We start from the raw sequence: 22257 nt of genomic DNA, 5'->3' as shown, positions 1-22257 counted from the left end.
GGAGGCTGAGGCAGGAGAATTGCCTGAACCCAGGAGGCGGAGGTTGCGGTGAGCCGAGATCGCGCCATTGCACTCCAGCCTGGGTAACAAGAGCGAAACTCCGTCCCCCCCCCCCAAAAAAAATAAATAAACTCCGTCTCAAAAAAAAAAGAAGTTATGGTAATCTTATTAAATTCAAGATGGAGCTATTTTTATTAAATCATTGTCAATCTCTTATTAAAGATGACATTCACAAAGTTCATTCTGTTTCGGGATGGGTTTATAGTTTTGTAACCCCTATGTCAAATTTTGACACCTTACAGTATTTGGTAGAGATAAGTATGAAACTGATTGGTCAATAAATGCAAACAAAAAAAGTATGCTGGCAATTCTTAAGACATTACTTTACCAATAATTTTAAAGCTGGCTTATTTATTGAAGATTTTACTTATGTAAACTTGAAAAAGCATTTGACTAGTCTTTTTTCCTGATAAAGTATTTGATCCAAGCACTTTGATTTTCTTAAGACTATTAATTAGAGCTCTTTTTTATATTTTCAGCAGTGAAACATTGTATACACAACACACAAATACGTAGACATAGTGGGCATGAAAATAGAAGCACATTTTATAAATCATAAAAACATTTTTTTTCCTATCTTAGACTTTCAGGTTCTTGATAACCTGTTTCATACCCTGGGCAGCTGTCAGCTAAATATCCTTAAATTTGCATATTAAAAGAAATGGTTCAGGTAAAAATCAAATAGCAAAATTTACATCATAAAGTATGGAGAGAAAAAGTCTGGTGCACTAGAGGGAGATTAAAGATGGATGCCAAATCAGGATTATGCAAGAAGACCAGTTTTATTTAAATAGGTACTACTATCTTTTAACTGGATCTCTGAGCAGAGCCCACACTGAGTCCTGGGTCTCCAAAAAGGAGGAATTATTATGAGGCTAAACCAAGTGATGTTTTTACAATGCACTTAAAAAAAATGTTTTTAACAAAGACATTTTTAAGTGTCTAAACTCCATGCTTCTTTAAAACCCAAGAGTAGCCTCTATTGCAATAACTACTTGTCAATAAATCAGGTAACACAATACACAAGCAGGCAGTTTAAGTGTTGAGGTGAACTTGTCCGTTTACACTCTTGGGATTCCAAAAGGAAAAACAGGTTTCTCCCCTAACAGAAGTCTGGTGCCTTCTTATTTTCTTTAAGGAACCCCAGGCTATTGTAAACTATTTTAGGTCCCCCATGTAGCAGAGGATGCAAGAGAAAGGAGAGACAGCAGAAGTAAATGAATTCAGTCAACTGAGAAGAAAAAACTTTTGTTCACAAAATAGACAAGGTCCTAGGAAAAAAACAAAAACAAAAACATGACGGCCTTTGAAATACACACATATGCACATATACACATACACATTTGGATGTTAGCTTTTTAAATTTTTTTTTTTTTTTTTTTTTTTTGAGACGGAGTTTCGCTCTCGTTACCCAGGCTGGAGTGCAATGGCGCGATCTCGGCTCATCGCAACCTCCGCCTCCTGGGTTCAGGCAATTCTCCTGCCTCAGCCCCCTGAGTAGCTGGGATTACAGGCATGCGCCACCATGCCCAGCTAATTTTTTGTATTTTTAGTAGAGACGGGGTTTCACCATGTTGACCAGGATGGTCTCGATCTCTTGACCTCGTGATCCACCCGCCTCGGCCTCCCAAAGTGCTGGGATTACAGGCGTGAGCCACCACGCCCGGCCAGCTTTTTAATTTTTTTTTATTTTTTTTGAGATGGAGTCTCGCCCTGTCGCCCAGGCTGGAATGCAGTGGCGTGATCTTGCCTCACTGCAACCTCCGGCTCTGGGTTCAAGCAATTCTCCTGCCTCAGCCTCCCAAGTAGTTGGAACTGCATATTACTGCCACCACACCCAGCTAATTTTTGTATTTTTGGTAGAGACAGGGTTTTACCATGTTGGCCAGAATGGTCTTGATCTCTTGACCTCGTGATCCACCCACCTCAGCCTCCCAAAGTGTTGGGATTACAGGTGTGAGTCACCACATCCAGCTGGGACAACTTTAATAGAAGAGAAAGTTAAGGAAATTTCCTAGAAGGCAGAGCAAAAAGACAAGGAAGACGAGTTCAAGAGGTTCAGAATCCATGAATTCTATCAAACATTTAAGAAAGAAATAATACCAATTTTACACAAGCATTTTTTGGAAAATAAAGGAAAAAAGAACACTTCTCAATTCATTTTGAAGACAGCATGACCATAATAGCAAATCCTGACAAAGATACTACAAGAAAATTTTACACTACCATCCCTCACGCACACAGATACAAACACCCCTAACAAAATACCAACAAATCAAATCCAGCAATTTATAAAACAATAATACATCATGACTGAGGGGTTTCATTTCAGGAACACATGGTTGGTTTGATGTTTCATTTGTATAATTCACCATATTGGCCAAATCAAGAAGAAAAAAACTATGACCAGTGTTGTTTAGAAAAGTATTGATAAAATAAATAGTACCTGAACAACAAAATGATCATAATTATTATGGAAAAGCTAGAAACTTAGTTAGACCCCTTTACACTTATTTTATGGTTAAGAATAGATTTTTGTTTGTTTGCGTGCTTGTTGTAAAATTTCATGGTGTGGGGGGCATGGGCACCGTAGTCTTTTGCTTACCTCAGGAATGATGATCATGGGACTCTAGCCATTCGTATGATTGTAGGTCATTTAGACTTCCCTGGTCATCTTTCAAATGAGAAAAAGAACCGATGTCCTTCATAAGGGGTTGAGGACTGGAACACTGGGTTAGAACCACACCCACGATCTGACCTTAAATTCTGTTTTTTTTTTTTTTTTTTTTCAGATGGAGTTTCGCTCTTGTTGCGCAGGTGGGAGTACAATGGAGCGATCTTGGCTCACAGGAACCTCCCACTCCCAGGTTCAAGCAATTCTCCAGCCTCAGCCACCCAAAAGTAGCCGTGATTTACAGGTGCCTCCCACCATGCCTGTCTAATTTGGATTTTACCATGTTGGCCAGACTGATCTCAAACTCCTGATCTCAGGTGATCCACCTGCCCCACCCAGCCTCCCAAAGTGCTGAGATTACAGGGGTGAGCAACCACACCGGCCTCTGATCTTAAATTCTATGAAATGTCATTGGTAGATATAATTGGCAGATTATATCTGCAGACAAATAAAGGTTATTACTTCACTGAATTTTCCCAGCCTACAGATAGAGAATCTAATTAAGACAGCCAGCCATCTGCTAGATTAGGCTATATAGCTCCCTTTTGACTAGCTGGGTCATATTTGACTTGACTACATTGTTTTTCTACTGTGGTTTTTCTACCCACCCTTCAGCCCTGGAGACAGTCCCTGGACCTCCATAAGCCCATTTAAGGATTAACATTCATGATGCCCCAATCCTGCCTACATTACTGTCATTCGTGTGTGTTTAAAAACAAAACAAAACACAAAAAAAATAAGATCAGGCATGGTGGCTCATGCCTGTAGTCCCAGCACTTTGGGAGGCAGAGGTGGGTGGATTCTGAGATCAGGAGTTCAAGCCCAGCCTGGCCAGCATGATGAAACCCCATCTTTCCTAAAAATACACAAGATTAGCCAGGCATGGTGGTACACGCCAGTAATCCCAGCTAGACGGGATGTTGGGGCAGGAGAATCACTTGAACCCAGGAGGTGGAGGTTGCAGTGAACCGAGATTGTGCCACTGTACTCCAGACTGGGCAAGAGAGAGCAATACTCCATCTCAAAATAAAAATCAAATCAAATCAAATCATTGTGATTTACGTTTGTTTCTTTTCTTTCCTTTTTTTTTTTTTTGGTGGAGTCTTGCTCTGTTGCTCAGTCTGGAGTGCAGTGCCACAATCTCTACTCACTAGAGCCTCTGCCTCCTGGGTTCAAGTGATTCTCCTGCCTTCCTGCCTCAGCCTCCCAAGTAGCTGGGATTACAGGTGCCTGCCACCACGCCTGGCTAATTTCTGTATTTTTAGTAGAGACGGAGTTTTCACCATGTTGACCAGCCTGGTCTTGAACTCTTGACCACAAGTGATCCACTTACCACATTCTCCCAAAGTGCTGGGATTACAGATGTGAGCCACTGTGGCCGGCTCACTTGTTTCATTTTTATTCCACAGCATCCCATGAAGAAGGTATTACTAGGCTCCTTACCATCCAGATGAGGAATCCATACCCCTAGCAGGACCTGATCTCTCCCCATATTCCTCTTTACTGCTTTATGCTCTTGTCTTCTTCCTGTTTTAGAAGGCACGCCCATGTTTGACTCACATCTTACTCCTTTAGCACTCCATCTGTTGCATGCCTGTTGCATAGTAGGTCTTAGTAAACATCTACTGCATGGAATTTGATAAACATAAAGTATGGCCCTCCTATTCATCCTCAGTTATCCAATAAGCCCTTCTAAACCAAACAGCCTGGAAAATGAATTACACATTCTGGCATGAATCACCAGGCCACCTCACCCATGATAAATAGGTCAGAGGGGATTTCATAGTGTTTCTTTCCTGGAAACTGCTCCACTCCTCCTTTAGGAGGCAGCATTCTATGGTAGGAAACTCTTGGCTTCTGAAAGCAGATAGGCTGTGTGTCAATGTCCATTCTTAGATAAGTTATTTAGTTTCTCTAAGCCTCAGCTTCCTCATCTGCAACATATATTTTTGTGTGTGAAATGAGATACTATGTATAAGCTTTCATTTCCTATCCCTCATGCTTCTGTCTTCCCCTCTCTGTGAGAACAAGATGTGGGCCAGGCACATGGTGGCTCACACCTATAATCTCGGCACTTTGGGAGGCTGAGGTGGGAGGATTGGTTGAGGCCAGAAGTCCAAAATCAGCCCAGGCAACATAGAGGGACCCTGTCTCTACAAAATTTTTTTTTAAAAATTACCTGGGTGTGGTGATATGTGCCTCTAGTCCCAGCTACTTGGGAGGCTGAAGTGGGAGAATCACTTGAGCCCAGGAGGTCAAGGCTGCAATGAGCTATGATAGTGCCACATCCTAGGCAACAGAGCAAAACCTTGTCTCAAAAAGAGTAAGAAAGAGAAAGAGGGAGGGAGGGAGGGAGGGAAGGAAGGAAGGAAGGAAGGAAGCAAGGGTAAATGTGGGGGAAAAGGAGGCTGCAGGACAAGAATTAGGGGAACCAGGAGTGAGTGACAATGTGGAGGTTAGCAGTCCTGAGCTAGAATCCCAGTCCTGCTTCCTATAAATTGAGACTCTCATTCCTGAAACGGACTGGCTGTCTTGCAGAGTTTATAAGGATTATAAGAGATAACCATGTGACTTATCTAGCACACAGTAGGTACCCCATGAATAGTAGCTATTTCAAGGTAATCTAACACATTTACCTTTTTCTCATTTTGCTACCCACTCTGTCCCCAAAGCAAACTCCAACTAACTCCTTCCAAACCGCGCTCCCTTCACCCCGCTCTTTTGAACACTTCTATTCTCTTGTCCACCCATAGGTACTGCAGCCAAGCCAGAGGGAAAATAGAGCCAAAGAAAATATTAAAGGAAATAAGTTTAAATCAACAACTTTGAGAAAAATATTTAAGTTCTAATGAGAGAGAGGGAGATTGAAAGAGAGAAGAGAGAAAGCCTTTGTTAAACTGGGTAACTCCAAATCCCAGGAAAGTAGAAATGGGAATTTTAAAAAAAGTATGATATATCAGTGGAATGGAAAGAAATCACCAGGTTTATGTCTGAGTGTGTGACTATGGGCTCCAGTTTTCCCGGATTGTATGTCCCTATGTCCGAGTCAGGGACGAGGGAAGAGGAAGGATTAAGAAAAGTAAAAGGAAAAAGCAGTGTGGTTCAACAGTTCCTACAGGTTTTGTTGTTGTTGTTTTTAAAGTTTGCCCCACAGTATGACCAGCGCTGCTCGCGGGGACGGCGGGGACACCTCTGGTCTCAAATGAGTGCTGGGAAGGAGGGGACTTGCTCCGGGCGCAAGTTTGTGCAGAAGCCCGGCCGGCCTGGGCTCTGAATCCGCGGGTCCGGGGTTCTGCACCCCGGCGTCGGCTTCCTCAACCGCAGAGCGGCTCCCAGAAGCCTCCGGGTGGTCGCGAGGATGCTCTAAACCCGGGGACTACGGGCGCGCCCGGCTTCCCTCGCCCAGCCCGAGGGAGCCTCCGGGGCCTTCGCCAGCTCCCAGCGACCGGAACTCCGGCGCCCGCAGGCTCCCGGGGGTACCTCGCGCGGCCCGCCCAGTTCTCGTGCCCGCCCCCGCCCCCCGCGCCCCACGTGACTTCCTGGCAGCCGCAGGGACTGCCCCTCTGGGTTCGGTTTCGTTTCCTCGGCTGCCTCTCTCGGAGCGCGGGTGCAGCAGTCGCGTCCCGACCCCTTGGAGCGCCATGGCGGAGCTGTGCCCTCTGGCCGAGGAGCTGTCGTGCTCCATCTGCCTGGAGCCCTTCAAGGAGCCGGTCACCACTCCGTGCGGCCACAACTTCTGCGGGTCGTGCCTGAACGAGACGTGGGCAGTCCTGGGCTCGCCGTACTTGTGTCCTCAGTGCCGTGCCGTCTACCACGCGCGACCGCAGCTGCACAAGAACACGGTGCTGTGCAACGTGGTGGAGCAGTTCCTGCAGGCCGACCTGGCCCGGGAGACACCTGCCACCGACGGCTGGACGCCGCCCGCCCGCGCCTCCGCACCCAGCGCAGGCACCGAGGTGGCCTGCGACCACTGCCTGAAGGAGGCCGCCGTGAAGACGTGCCTGGTGTGCATGGCCTCCTTCTGCCAGAAGCACCTGCAGCCGCACTTCGAGAGCCCCACCTTCCAGGACCACCAGCTGCAGTCGCCCATTCACGACCTGCTGCGCCGCAAATGTCCCCAGCACAACCGGCTGAGGGAATTTTTCTGCCCTGAGCACAGTGAGTGCATCTGCCACATCTGCCTGGTGGAGCATAAGGCCTGCTCTCCCGCGTCCTTCAGCAAGGCCAGCGCCGACCTGGAGGTAGGAAATGGCCCGGGAGGGCGCAGAGGGCAGCCTGGGCCTGCTAGGTCGTGCAGAGGGGCCCCATCACCTCTGCCACACTCTGGATATGCCCTGGGGAGACGGGCCTGAATTCGAGGAGTAGAAAAGGGCTGGGAGATTATATAGTCCCCTCCCATCATCCATGAAGACAGGTTAGGTTACTGGCCATAAGCCTGTCATTGTCTGATGGTGTTTCTTTCTTTCTTTCTTTCTTTATTTTTGAGACAGTTTCGCTCTTGTTACCCAGGCTGGGGTGCAATGGCGCGATCTCGGCTCACCGCAACCTCCACCTCCTGGGTTCAAGGCAATTCTCCTGCCTCTGAGTAGCTGGGACTACAGGCACGCGCCACCACGCCCAGCGAAATTTTCGTATTTTTAGTAGAGACGGGGTTTCACCATGTTGACCAGGATGGTCTCGATTTCTTGACCTCGTGATCCACCCGCCTCGGCCTCCCAAAGTGCTGGGATTACAGGTGTGAGCCACCGTGCCCGGCTATTTTTATTTTTTTTTGAGACAGGGTCTTGCTCCTCTCACCCAAACTGGAGTGCAGTGGCAGAATCACAGCTTACTGCAGCCTTGACTTCCCGGGTTTAAGGGATCATCCTACCTCAGCCTCAAGAGTAGCTGGGACCGCAGCATCCCAAGTAGTTGGGACTACAGGCTCCCCAATTTTTGTACTTTTTTGTAGAGATGGGGTTTCACCATGTGGCCCAGGCTGATCTCATATTCCCAAGCTCAAGCGATCTGCCCACCTCGGCCTTCTAAAGTGCTAGGATTAAAGGCGTGTGCCACTGCGCCCCACTATCTGATGGTGTTTAGTAGAGGGTTTTGAATGTCAATTATGAACCTTGGAGGTTACTCCTGTTCCCTCACTAAATCCTGGTGGCACCCAGAAGGTGGATATGATTAGTTTCATTTTACAGTTGAGGATACTGAGGTCCAGAGAAATGAACTTAGCCTGACCTAATGCAGTAAATGGCCACACAGGCATTGCTTCCAGGTTGGTTTGATTTCATAGGCTGCAGGTTCTCCTCATGAACCAGCCTTGTATCCAGGTCCATACAGCTCAGAGCACCAACCAGTCCCGAAGCTTGAGGTCACGTAAGCAAAAGCCTTTGGTGGGCCGGAGAGTTCCTGTGATCAGGGAGGGTTGTTATTAGAGGATTGGGGCGGGGGGTGGGCAGTGTCCCCGTAGTCAGCTGGATCAGAGCCACAGGGAGAGCCAACACTCTTGCACCATAGTGTCCTCTGTCCTGGCCGTGTGACTTTGAGCGCAGAGTTTGGCCGCTGGACCCGGGTCCTTACCAGAATGGTAAGCCAGTGGGACTAGGTGGATTCCTAAGGGCCTTTCAGATCTGCAATGTTTTTAGGTGGTTTGGGGATCATACCTTCCCCTTGTGGACTCAAAGCAGAGGCTGAAATCAAACCACCTTTTGTTACATCAGTCTAAGATCCAAAGCATGGCCTGATTTCATTTCATTCTCACAGCACCTTCAGGGAGAACAAGGCCAGTCTTCATGTTGTCAAAGGAGACAGTAGCCTGAGCAAGGTCAGAGTTGGGGGTCTGCGTCCAGCTTTGTGTAGCATATAAGCTTGGCTTTTTTTTTCTTTTAGAGACAGGGTCTTGCTGTGTTGCCTAGGCTGTTCTCGAACTTCTGGCCTCAAAGGATCCTCCCATCTCAGCCTCCTGAGTAGCTGGGACTACAGTTGTGCCACCACACCTGGCTATAAACTCGGCTTTTTTTTCTTCTTTTAGAGACAGGATCTTACTCTGTCACCCAGGCTGGAGTACAGGGGGGTGATCACAGCTCACTGTAACCTCAAACTCCTGGGCTCAGGTGATCCTCCCGCCTTAGCCTCCTGAGTTGATAGTACTACAAATATGAGCCACCACACCTGGCTAAGTTTTAAAAAATTCTTTTGTAAAGACAGGATCTCACTATGTTGCCCAGGCTGGTCTTGAACTCCTGGCCTCAACGCTCCTCCCATCTCAGTCTCCCGAGTAGCTGGGACTACAGGTGTGCCACCACGCCTGGCTATAAACTCATATTTATTTTTTTAATCGTTTCTTTTAGAGACAGGTTTTCACTCTGTCACCCAGACTGAAGTACAGTGGCATGATCATAGCTCACTATAACCTTAAACTCTGTTCTCAGGGGATCCTTCTGCCTTAGCCTCCTGAGCAGCAAGGACTACAGGCCTGCACCACCACACCCAGCTAATATTTTAAAACATTTTTTTGTAGAGATGGGATCTCACCATCTTGTCCAGGCTGGTCTTCAACTCCTGGCCTCAAGGGATCCTCCCACCTCAGTCTCCCAAAGTGCTGGGATTACAGGCGCGAACCAGGCGCCTTGCCTAAACTGTGCTGTTTAATCCTTGCAATAGGCCTTCCTTTCTCAATGCCTGCCCCCTGCTGTCCTGACTTGTTGAGTCCTATAACAGGTCTGCTTTTTGAGCCCTGCTACTGCTGCTCATCACTGTTGGCAGAGCCAGTCTCAGCTGGGCAATGCCCTTGGCCTTGGGGGCTGGGTTGTCTTGGCCACTGGTGTGGGCAGACTTGAGACTCTGGTACCTCCTATGTGGAAGACCTAAGCCTCCAGTCTGTGAAGGGATCCTCAGAATTTCAAAAAGTTCTTTACCTTCGATTAGGGGGTTATTGCTGCTACCAAAGTTTTTGGGCCACTTTCCTTTGATCTAGAGTCGTGTGGGCATCATTTGTGATGAGGGTTCTGCCGCGTTTTTTTGATTAATGGGGCATAAAATCTTTCAAAATATAGGGCTTAGGGAGCAGTGCTATGAGCAGCTCTTGGAAGTGAAGCAGTTGGCAGCCTTGGGGTGTTCTGAGGTCTCTTCCTGCTCTGAGGCCCACAAGGCCAGATGTATCTAAGCCTGGTCTTTGGCCCACACTTTATCTTGGCCACCGTTAGAGGCCAGGTCGAAGGGCAATATCACAGAGGTCAAGTATGAAACATCATGAGCAACTTGGGCTTTTCAGGTTGAGTTAGCGTAGCCTTGGTCCCTGCCTCCAACTCCTACACGTGACTGTCACTGGGTTGTTCACATCCAGATTCAAAATCAGGTTCTGCCCAGAATATCTTGGGTGGAGTTGAAGAGTCTGGAAAGTGGAAGAGAGGGCCAGAGTGTGTTGTGCCTGCTAGTTAGGGAAAGGAAATTTTTTTTTCTAGAAATCTCCAGCATGCTCAGTTTGGGCATGCGTCTATGATTTTAATACCAGGATCTAAGCTGTGCCAGTTACTAGTAGTATAGCTGGGGCAAGTCCCTTAATTGCTGCGTCCCTTAGTGTCGTTGTCTGTAAAGGTTGGATAGTTCCTACCTCATAGTGTTGTTCTTAGCTGTAGGTAAGTTAATATATGTAAAGCACTAGAACAGTGTCTGGCATACAGTAAGTGCATAATAAATACTAGCTGCTGTTATTATGGTGGTTGTGGTGATTTTCCTTCCCATTTCTGTGCCCCAGTATTTCATCTAGCAGGGAGGTAGGAAACTCAGATATTGATGACGAAAATTTTTTTTTTTTTTTTTTTTTTTTTTGAGACGGAGTTTCGCTCTTGTTGCCCAGGCTGGAGTGCAATGGCGCGATCTCGGCTCACCACAACCTCGGCCTCCTGGGTTCAGGCAATTCTCCTGCCTCAGCCTCCTGAGTAGCTGGGATTACAGGCATGCACCACCATGCCCAGCTAATTTTTTGTATTTTTAGTAGAGACGGGGTTTCACCGTGTTGACCAGGATGGTCTCGATCTCTTGACCTCGTGATCCACCCGCCTCGGCCTCCCAAAGTGCTGGGATTACAGGCTTGAGCCACCGCGCCCGGCCTTGGTCTCGATCTCTTGACCTCATGATCCACCCACCTCGGCCTCCCAAAGTGCTGGGATTACAGGCGTGAGCCACCGCACCCGGCCGATGACGAAAATTAATAGAAATCAGATGAGGATGATATTAGCTTCCTTCATATACAATATGTCTTTGTTGCTGGAGGTGGCTAGGGCGTAGCAACTCTGAATTAGCTTAATTTCGTTTCAGGGACTGGGCAGATTTGCAGCTGGGTTTCAGCTCCTGTGAGCGGCTTCTTTTTTTTTTTTTTTTTTTTTTGAGACAGGGTTTCACTTTGTCACCCAGGCTGGAATGCAGTGATGCTATCTCAGCTTAATGCAGCCTCAACCTCCCAGGTTCAAGTGATCCTACTGCCTCAGCCCCCTAAGTAGCTGGTACTATAGGTGTGCACCACCACGCCTGGCAAATTTTTGTATTTTTGGTAGGGACAGTGTTTTGCCATGTTGCCCAAGCTGGTCTTGAACTTCTAAGCCGAAATGATCCACCCGCCTGGGCCTCCTAAAGTTCTAGGGTTACAGGTGTGAGCCACTGCACCTGGCTGGCTGCTTCGTCTTATTCCCAGTCCTTGCTGGTCCCAGCCTGCAGTGAGCCTTGGACTCTGATTTCTGTCTCCCTGCCCTGTGAGGCTGACAAAGGCTCCCAAGTTTGTTCTGGGATTGGCAGATGCCTCTGGAGAGAACATTCTAGATATCAGGCTTATTTCTCTGGGCTCTCTTCCCTCTTCTCCTGGACCTTGGCTTCTTAATCCTCTGCTTGATTGACTCCAGCATCTTTTAGCAGATCCCCTCCCTGCCCGATTATTTGGACTGCTTTCCTGGCTGTTTGCAGTGGGAGGGTTGGTCTGAGTGGCCCCACCTGCTGTCCCTGCTCATTCTGTTCCTGTGTAAGCTTGGCCACCTTGCTGTCCTCCTTGCCAGAGTTTCATTGGCTGTAAAATGAGTAGAGAAGAAACTCATAATAATATAAGCTGAAGCTGACATTTAGCATTTTTTTCCTAAGATCCAGGCATTGGGCTGAGTACTTACCTTGTTTCAATTAATCCTCCCAATAACCCTATGAGCTGGGGACAGTTGTTTCTATTTTGTATCCAAGATAACTGAGGTGAAGGACACAGTTGCACAGCTGGGAATTGGGACTGGAACCCTGCTCTGTACTGTCCTCTGAAAAGGATAAAGGGAGGTAGTAAGTATTAGAATGCCTCAAAAACCTCCAAGCAGGCAGGACTCGGGTGACAGGACTTGGGGTGGCAAGACTTGGTGGAGTGGAAGAGGAAAGGATCTATCCTGTGGGATAGATCCAGGGATGGCTTCTGGTGGGGCTGGGCTCAAGAGGTGCCTTCTCACCCTCATTTGCTTTTCCTGCAGGCCACCCTGAGGCACAAAGTGAGTGTCATGTACAGTCAGATCAACGGGGCGTCGAGAGCGCTGGATGATGTGAGGGCCAGGCAGCAGGATATTCGGGTGAGTGGCGGGGCTCCCCGATGCCAGCCCTACCCTGTGGCTCCCTCGGCCTCCAGGCAGGACAGGCATGGCTCTGACCATGGCAAGGCTGGTGTTGGGTGCACTCACAATGTCAGGATGAAACACCAACCTTGCAAAGCATGCAGACAGCTGCATGTCCAAGACAGATCCTTTGCAAGCCCAAGCCAAAAATTAGCTATAAACCACACTGTGGGGAAATCATTATAAATTTGAGTTAAAAAGTAGTAATTCAGAAAAATGGATATGATATAAAGTGGGAGAAAAAGGGGAAGCAAAAGTATATACCTCCTAGGGTTGCACCCATTTATAAAAAGGAAGTATATTAGTTTCATAGGGCTACTGTAACAAATTGCCACAAACTCAGTGGCCTACAACAACAGAAGTGTACTCTGGTAGAGCTCTGGAGGCCAGAAGTCCAAAATCAAGATGTTGGCGTGGCCACACTCCCGAAGTCTCTAGGGCAGAAGGCTTCCTTGCCTCTTACAGCTTCTGGTAGCTCAGGTGTTCGACTGTATCATTCCAATCTCTGCCTCTGTCTTCACATATCTGTCTCTCCCTCCCTCAGTGCCTTCCATCTCCAATAAGGACCCTTGTCAATGGATTCAGGGACCACCTAGGTAATCAAGGATGACCGAATCTCAAAATCTTTAATTGCACCCGCAAATACCTCTTTCCTACGTACACTTACGTTCACAGGTTCTGGTATACAGACATGACTTTTGGGGCCCAGCATTTAACCCATTACAGAGAGTATAGGAAAAAAAAAAAACTGAAAAGGAATATTATAGAAGAATCTAGAAGTGTTGGAGTGGTAAATTAGGAATGGTTTTGTTCCCCCTGGTTTTCAGATTTCCAGTACATTTCAATTGCCTTTAAATGGGAAGATCAGATTTTTACCCTGTTTCAGAGCTGCAGCATCCAATTTTACTGCAGCAGTTTTGGTTTAATTAGATGAGGTCTGGGTTAGAATACCAGCTCTGTCACATACTAACCTATGTCACTTTGGTCTTGTTGATAGATCTCTGAGCCTTCATTTTCCCATTTGCACAGTGGAAACACAACTTCTTTCTGAAGAGGTTGCACATGAAAGTACCTGCATTGGCTAGAGGGCAGGTTAAACTGCTGTAACAAAGATACACCAAAATTCAGAGGCTTAAATATGATCAAAGTATTGTCCCAACCTCTTTGGTTGAAGCTGGGTTACCATTACACTTTTGTTCTAGCCTGTGAGAAAAGGGACAAAGAGGAAGTGGAGGACAACAAGCAATTTCCCTTTACACAAGTGACACACTGTTGTACATATCACTCCTAGTCATGTGTCAGTGGAAGGAGCTAGTCATGTCGCCTAGCCTAGCTACAGGGGACACTGAGAAATGTAGTCTGGGTAGCCACATGCCCAGAAGAAACTCCAGGAATGTTCTCTTACCAAAAGGAAAAAGGGGAAAAAGAACACTGGGGACACTTGTAGTCACATTAGATGTTGCACAGTAAAAGACTGGCAAAGAAGCCTGGACGTGGTGGCTCACGCCTGTAATCCCAGCACTTTGGGAGGCCAAGGCGGATGAATCACCTGAGGTCAGGAGTTCAAGACCAGCCTGGCCAACATGATGAAACCCCATCTTTACTACAAATACAAAAAATTAGCCAGGTGTGGTGGCGCACACCTGTTGTTCCAGCTACTCGGGAGGCCGAGGCGGGAGAATCTCTTGAACCCAGGAGGCAGAAGTTGCAGTGAGCCGAGATCGTGTCGTTGCACTCCAGCCTGGGTAATGAGAGCAAAACTCCATCTCAAAAAAAAAAAAGATTGGTGAAGAAATACTTGACTTCCTCTCTTCCAGTCTGCTGTCCTTCTTGTGCGTTTTTTCTTTGTTATGTTTGACTCTGAGCTATCGTCTTAGTCCATTTTCTGCAGCTATAACAGAATTCCATAGACTGGGTATTTGCAAAGAAAAGTTTATTTGGTCACAGTTCTAGAGGCTGAGAGGTCCAAGAGCATGCTTCCGGCATCTGGTAAGGATCATCCATGGCAGAAGGATGGAAGGCAGGAGAGTGAGACAGGAAAGAGGAGGACAGACCCCTGTGAGAACAACATGAATCCATTCACGAGGACAGAACCCTCACGACCTAATCACCTCAATGGCACTTAAATCTCAACATGAGCTTTGGAGGAGACATTCAAACCATAGCAGCTATTGAGGCCATCCAAGATGGGAAACAAAATTGCAGCTGCTAAAGCAGTGCTGTCCAGCAGAAATACAGTGGGAGTGCAGATAACTTTAAATGAATTTGAATAGTATATTAGGCTTATTTTATTTATCTTTTTTGGAGACAGGTCTCACTCTGTCATCCAGGCTAGAGTGCAGTGGAACAATCATAGCTCACTGCAGCTTCGAACTCCTGGGCTTAAGTAATCCTCCTGACTCAGCCTACCCCCCGTTTCCACCCCACACCTCCCACTAGCTAGGAATAGTAATTTTTTATAGGAATAATAATTTTTATTATTATATTTTTTATAATAATATTATAGGAATAATTTTTTATTTTTATTTGTGTAGAGAAGGGATCTCACTATGTTGCCCAGGCTGGTCTTGAACTCCTAGCCTCAAGTGATCCTCCTGCCTTGGTCTCCTAAGATGCTGGGATTATGAGCATCAACCACTGCACCTGGCTGAGATTAATTTTAATATTACAGTTTATTTAATTCAGTATATCTGAAATATTATTCTTTCAACATATCAGTTTTAAAGCAGTAAGATACTTTACATGCCTTTTATTGGTATGAAGCTTTTGAAAGCCAGTATGTATTTTACACTCATGTTGAGTCTCAGTTTGGACTAGCCACATTTCAGGTGCTCAGTAGCCGCATGTAGCAAGTAGTTATATTATTGGAAAGTACAGTTCTAGAGCATGATATTCTCAGAAATTTTCCAAAGCTTCATCCTGACTTTTATTTTTATTTTATTTTTGAGTTGGAGTCTCGCTGTGTTATCCAGGCTGGAGTGCAATGGCGCGATCTCGGCTCACTGCAACCTCCGCCTCCTGGGTTCAGGCAATTCTCCTGCCTCAGCCTCCCGAGTCGCTGGGATTACAGGCACGTGCCACCATGCCCAGCTAATTTTTTGTAGTTTTTTAGTAGAGACGGGGTTTCACCATGTTGACCAGGATGGTCTTGATCTCTTGACCTCGTGATCCACCCGCCTCGGCCTCCCAAAGTGCTGGGATTACAGGCTTGAGCCACCGCGCCCAGCCTATTTTTAAAAATTGCCCATGAACTGCCTTTAGCTTAAGAAATAAAATATCATTGCGGCAGCCCCTCTCGTCTGTTTCTCCCTTATTCTTTTTTTTTTGTTTTTGAGATGGAGTCTCACTCTGTCGCCCAGGCTGTGGTGCAACGGTGTGATCTCGGCTCACTGCAACCTCTGCCTCCTGGGTTCAAGCAATTCTCCTGAATCAGCCTCCCAGGTAGCTGGGACAATGGGTGTGCACCACCACGCCCAGCTAATTTTTGTATTTTTAGTAGAGATGGGTTTCACCATGTTGGCCAGCATGGTCTCAATCTCTTGACCTTGTGATCTGCTCGCCTCAGTCTTCCAAAATGCTGGGATTACAGGCATGAGCCACTGTGCCTGGCCCTGTTTCTCCCTTATTCCATCCCCTTCCTCTCTTCCAGAAGTTACCATTCTCCTGAATTTATTCATTCATTCCTACACGTTTCTTTGTGCATGTTACCATTCTGCTTGTTTCTAACCTGTATTGAAAGAGCACCAGATGGTCGGTTTTCTGCAAGTTGTTTTTCTCTCATGGAGATTCATCCATGCATAGCTCCAGTTTATTAATTTTCATAACTGTTTAGTATTCCATCCTATGAATAGTTCCCAGTCTGTGCATCAAGTCTTCCACCAATGGATGTTCAGGTTGATTCCGGGTTTTTGCTACTTCAGACAGTGCTGCCTGTGAACATTCTTGTGCATGTCTCTGGGGCAGGTGGCTGTGAGTTTTTGTAGCATATATTACTAAAACTGGAGTTGCTGAGTCATGGCATATGAGCACCTCCAAATGTACCAGAGTTTACCAAGTTGCTCTCCAAAGTGGCTTGTTCTCCCAGAAAGTGCAGGTAAGAGTTCCCAGAACTCCACATCTTACCAACGCTTGGGGCTGCAGCCTCAGCATTTTTGCCCATTTGATGAGCGCCCTCTTACCTTGGCCCTCTCAGATGACTGCAAACAAAAAGGCGGAGCAGCTACGACACGAATACATGGAAATGAAGGCTCTCCTGGATGCCTCAGAGACCACCTTGACATGGAAGATAAAGGAGGAGGAGAAGAGGGTCAACACCAAGTTGGACAGCATTTATCAGATTCTCCTCAAGAAGAAGAGTGAGATTCAGACACTGAAGGAGGAGATTGAACGGGGCCTGACCAAGGGGGATGAGTTCGAGTTTCTGGAGGTGGGTTGCCAGGAGGCATTGTTGAACGTTTTTTTTGCCTGATGTCATGCTGTTGATGATTGGGCCCTCAAGGAGCTGGGGACTGGAAGAGGTCACTGGAAGCATCCCTGAGACACATGCTGTATTAGTTTTCTGAGCTGGGTAACAACTTAACACAAATGCAGGGGCTTCAAAAAACACATATGTAGCCAGGCGCAGTGGCTCATGCCTGTAATCCCAGCACTTTGGGAGGCCGAGGTGGGTGGATCACGAGGTCAAGAGATCGAGACCATCCTGGTCAACACGGTGAAACTCCGTCTCTACTAAAAATACAAAAAATTAGCTGGGCATGGTGGTGCGTGCCTATAATCCCAGCTACTCAGGAGGCTGAGGCAGGAGAATTGCCTGAACCCAAGAGGCGGAGGTTGCGGTGAGCCGAGATCGCGCCATTGCACTCCAGCCTGGGTAACAAGAGCGAAACTCCGTCTCAAAAAAAAAAAAAACCCAACACATATGTATTCTTTCAGAGTTTCTGTGGCTCAGAAATCTGGACATGGCTTTATGGTTGGCCTGTATAGGGTCTCACCAGGCTACAGTCTGCAAGGGATTGCCAGGCTGTTTCTTTTGGAGCTCAGGGTTGTCTTCCAGGCTAATGTGGTTGCTGGCAGAATTTAGTTCCTTATGGTTGTAGGAATGAGGCCCCCTCTTTCTTGCCGGCTGTCTCAGCTTGATAGCTAACTTCTTCAAGGCCAGCATGAGAATTTCTCCTCTAGAAAGATGCAGTCCTTCTTTTTTTTTTTTTTTGTGGGGGATGTCTTGCATTGGAGCAATCCCCCTTTTAAGGGCTTTTAACCTGATTAAGTCAGGGCCACCCCTGACTTAATTATCTAATTCCCCTTTTGATGAACTAAAAATCACTTGATTTGAGATGCTAATTACACCTGCAATATTCCATCCCCTTTGCCATATAACATAACGTAATCACAGGAGTGACAACATCCCATTTCATTCAACACAGCCCATGCTCACAGGGAGGGCATTGTACAAGGTATGTACATCAATTGGGGTGGGGGCTTGAGGGCCATCTTAGAATGTTGCCTACCACACAATCTGCCACTTCCTCTCATCCTTTCCACAGCAGCCCCTGGAAGTGTGTGTTAGTCCCTTTTGCATTGCTATAAGGGAGCACCTAAGACTGAGTTATTTATTTATTTATATAGAGATGGAGTTTTGCTCTTGTCACTCAGACTGGAGTGCAGTGGCATGATCTTGGCTCACTGCAACCTCTGCCTCCCAGATTCAAGTGATTCTCCTGCCTCAGCCTCCTGAGTAGCTGGGATTTATAGGCGTGAGCCACCACACCCAGCTAATTTTTGTTAGTAGACACGGGGTTTCACCATGTTGGCCAGGGTAGTCTCGAACTTCTGATGTCAGGTGATCCACCCGCCTTGGCCTCCCAAAGTGCTGAGATTATAGGCGTGAGCCACTGTGCCTGGCCAGACTGAGTAATTTATAAAGAAAAGGGGTTTATTTGGCTCACAGTTCTACAGGTTTTACAAGCGTGGCACCAGCATCTGTTTGGCTTTTGGTGAGGCCTTTGGTGAGGAAACTTTTATTCATGGCAGAAGGTGAAGCTGGAAGCAGCCATGCCACAGCATTAGAGAGGGAGCAAGAGACAGAGGAGGAAGGGCCAGTCTCCTTTAAACAACCAGCTCATGCAAGAACTCACCTGTTACCATGGGGCGGGCACCAAGCCATGCATGGGGGATCCGCCCCCATGACCCGAACACCTCCCACCAGGCCCCACCTCCAACACTGGGGATCACATTCCAACATAAGATTTGGAGGGGACGAACATCCAGACTGTATCAAGATGTCTTTCTAAAGCATGGGCCCCCTGCTGTTTCTGGCCTCATGTGCCTTGGCACGGCTCGCAGGGTCCCGGGCTGAGGGACATGAGGGGCCCTGCCTCTGTCAGCAGCCTCATCTCTTATTGTCCGTCCCTGGCTCATGCCCTCTGCATTCACCGTTCCCTAGACACAGTAGGTATGGGTGAGGTGCCATGCTGGACATTCTTGCCTCGTGAGTCGTGTCCTTCCAGGGCCTTGGATCCCATTGCCATGCCGTGTCTTTGTTCCCAAGCATGCCAAACTGCTGCTACAGTAGCAGTGGGTGATGTTTCAGACATGCTTTTTTTGTGGCTGTTTGGCTGTAAGCCCATCTCTTATCACCCTCCTTCATCCTTCTGCCAATCTGACCAGCACATGGCAGAGTGCTTGGCATATAGTGGTGTGCCCCATTGATTGAGTGACCTGCAACTATACCTGAATGGCCCAGATTCCTTCTTTGGATCAGGGGGTGGGGAGACAGTGCATGAGTAAATGGGAACCTTCTCTTTGTGCACTGAGGCCTGATACGTGCCTAGTCTGGATGGCATTAAGCTTCATCCCAAGTGCTCATTCATGTCTTTTGGAGCAGCTGCCCCAAGCTCTCAAAGGATCTGGGTGCACATCTGGGCCTCTTGATACTGTAAAACCCTATTTTGCCTCAAAGTTTGGGACTTCCAGGAAGACCCTCCCTTCTCACAAGATGTTCCTTGGCTGGATTCCACATCCCGCAAGATATCCCTATCTGTTATCAGAACGTGTGATTAGAGCCGTTTTCCTAGGATCGGGGTAGTCTTGAGTTTCCTGTGCTTTTCCACCCTCATCTGGACAAGTGGAAAGAGCATCATCCTGGGGGCTCAGAAGACCTCAGTCCCAGCTGTGTCTGTGACACCAGCTAGCAGAGTTCCTGGCAGGCTTCTTGCCATGACTAGATCTCAGTTTCCCTGTCAGTAAGATGAGTGACCTCTGGGGTCCCTTCCAGCTTCAGATTACTGTGTCTTCAAGTGGCATTTTAACTCCTGGTGACCTCTGGCCTGTAATTTGAACAGGTCAGTTGGACTTAGCACTCACAGGCATAGGGGAGAGCCTCCTGGGGTTTGTGAGGACTGGGCCCAGGCCCTGGTATCACCAGAGCTGCCTGCACTAACCCCCTGGCATGTTCCAGAAAGCATCCAAGCTGCGAGGAATCTCAACAAAGCCAGTCTACGTCCCCAAGGTGGAACTGAACCACGAGCTGATAAAAGGCATCCAGCAGAGCACCTTAGACCTCAAAACCGAGTTGAAGCGGTGCATCAGGCAGCTCCAGGAGCCCACCACCAGCTCAGGTGACCTTAGCAGCCCCCTATGCTGCCCTCTGCAGAGCCCTGCCACCTGGTGGGTCCCCTCAGTGTTTTGGGATGGGAGATCGGGGCCTGATCCCAAGCACTGGGGCCTGAGTTTCAGGGCTCCTGAAATATCCGCCTTCCATCTGGAGGCTGGTGGGGATTCTGCTTCATTCTGACCTTTAGAATCTTTCCTAAAGCATTTTTGAGGACTTGATGTTAATACTTGGACTTTCTGGACAGATAGACTCTTTTTGCCTGTGATCTTGAGGCCAGCTTGGATGGGTTTTAAATGGACTTGGGCTTGTTACTGTGTTTGGTGGGGGAATGGCTCATTTGGAGGAGAAATCTGGAATTCCTCTTTGACACCCCCTTTTCATCACCCCATATGCAATGCATTGCCAAATTTCACTTCTTTCAGTCTCCCTTCTTAGTCTGCTGGTCCAAGCGCTGCTTGTCGTTACTGTATCTGTCACCGTCACCTGTCACCCCATGACTGTGGCAGCTTCCTAAACCCTCTGCGTCTGCCACTGCAGCCAGAAAGAGATTTTCATGATGCAGAAGTTCATCTCCTGGGACCTATTTGGCTTTGCCCTCTCACTAGGCTTCCCATTACTCCCAGAGGTGGACCAAACCCTTGACCCTGGCCTAGAAGCCAGGTCAGGCCCTATTGGTCTCTCTCCAGCCCCAAGGTGCCCCCCAACTCCTCCGATACGTCTCTGTGCATTCAGTTCCTCAAATATGCAAAACTTCCTGCCGCAGGGCCTTTGTGTGTGCTCCTCCCCACTCTCCAGAAGGCTTGAACTCCTCCATCTTCACTAAGTAACTCCTCTCACCCTTCAGAGATCACCGAAACATTACATTTATAGCCAGCCTCCCGTGCCGCTGCTCCCACTCCTCAGACTGGGCCTGGGGTCCTGATTATCCTCTCGGGGCTCTTACATGGGCAGCATCGTACCCTTCCTCAGGATCCCTGTAGATCTCCCTCACTAGGTTGTGATCTCTATCAAGGCAGGGGCTATTTAGAGACAGGATCTTGCTCTGTCACCCAGGCTGAAGTGCAATGGAGTGATTATAGTTCACTCCATTCACTCAAACTCCTAGACTCAAGCTGTCCTCCTGCTTCAGCCTCCCGATTAGCTAAGACTATAGATACACACCATCATGCCTGGCTAATTACATTTTTCTTTTTTTTGAGACAGAGTCTGGCTTTGTTGCCTTGACTGGAGTGCAGTGGTGTGATCGGCAAAGCGATAGGTGGTTGGTGTGTGGGAGGAGGGGAGAGAAAAAGCAGTGGGAAAGGAACAAGTGTTGATCCAGCCTCTGCCACATGCCAGGCACCTTGATCTCATTCAGGAGTCACATCAACCATGAGCAAGGTGAAGCCATCTCCATTGTATGCTTGAAGAAGCCAAAGTTCAGAGAAGTCTCAGAGGCCCTAGAACTGGGTGCTGGTGGAAAACAGATGTGACCCTCACTACATTTTAAGTCAGAAAAAAGAGGGAACGCACCAAATTGGTCCTTAGATCAGCTTGTTTGTAGCTCTTGTAAATGATGAGATGGGGAAAGTTGGAGGAAAGGGCTGTCTGTGTAAACCCTCTGCCCGCCCAGCCACCCATGGCAAAGCTGGCTTCTCAGGTCAGTGAGAGGAGCTGCACACACTGAGCCCTTCTTCTCTGACACAGGTGAGCCTGGAGAGCATGACTCAGCGTCCACATACAAATCTGCACGCCCTGGGAAGAAGACCCCAAGTAAGTAGCCCCACCCCTGTCACCATGGCAACAGCATGGCTGTGGCTGGCCTGGGCTCTGGCCAAGTCATTTACGGCCCATCCCAAGTCACTGTGGGGCCCTGGACCTCAGCAGGAGAAAAGTTGGCGGCAGCCCCCACCGTTGGGGGTTGCAGGGCTGTTGCAGGAGCTCCCCTTTCCATCAGCATTGCATGTTTGGGCTGCTGGAACAGCAAGATTCCTGAAGCTGGCTTGTTTTAAGAAATATTTACTATACCCTAGTCCTTGGGTAGAGCCTTGAGCAAGGAGACCTACAGCTGTCCAGGAAGGGCGGAGGCTAAACCTCCTTGGCAGCTCAGCAATGTTCAGCCTCTGGGTTGTAATGGGCTTCTGCTGTTGCCATGTTTGTCAACCTTTTTTTTTCTCACTATTACAATCCTCCTGCTTTATCTTCTGAACTGTTTTTTTTTTTTTTTTTTGAGACGGGTTTCGCCTTTGTTTCCCAGTCTGGAGTGCAATGGCGCGATCTCGGCTCACCGCAACCTCCGCCTCCTGGGTTCA

At 47.8% G+C, this 22257-nt stretch overlaps 1 protein-coding gene across 2 annotated transcripts in view; it reads left to right on the top strand.

Moving 5' to 3' along the window:
• The first annotated feature begins 6276 nt into the window (after positions 1 to 6276).
• TRIM25 (tripartite motif containing 25) overlaps positions 6277 to 22257 on the top strand; it is a 28513-nt gene continuing 12532 nt past the window's right edge. The window contains exons 1-5 of one of the 2 annotated variants that reach the window (XM_017538827.2): positions 6277 to 6975; positions 12217 to 12312; positions 16547 to 16780; positions 19811 to 19970; positions 21653 to 21718. In XM_017538827.2, the coding sequence (XP_017394316.1) occupies positions 6376 to 6975; positions 12217 to 12312; positions 16547 to 16780; positions 19811 to 19970; positions 21653 to 21718 (1156 nt within the window). In that variant the 5' untranslated portion in view covers positions 6277 to 6375. The remainder of the gene's footprint in view (positions 6976 to 12216; positions 12313 to 16546; positions 16781 to 19810; positions 19971 to 21652; positions 21719 to 22257) is intronic. The other variant, XM_017538826.2, reaches the window with a different exon arrangement.

Source organism: Cebus imitator, unplaced genomic scaffold, assembly GCF_001604975.1.
Source record: "Cebus imitator isolate Cc_AM_T3 unplaced genomic scaffold, Cebus_imitator-1.0 Scaffold115, whole genome shotgun sequence".
Lineage (NCBI taxonomy): Eukaryota > Metazoa > Chordata > Mammalia > Primates > Cebidae > Cebus > Cebus imitator.
The sequence above is the reverse complement of the archived record's forward strand: the minus strand, read 5'-3'. Positions and strand labels throughout refer to the sequence as shown.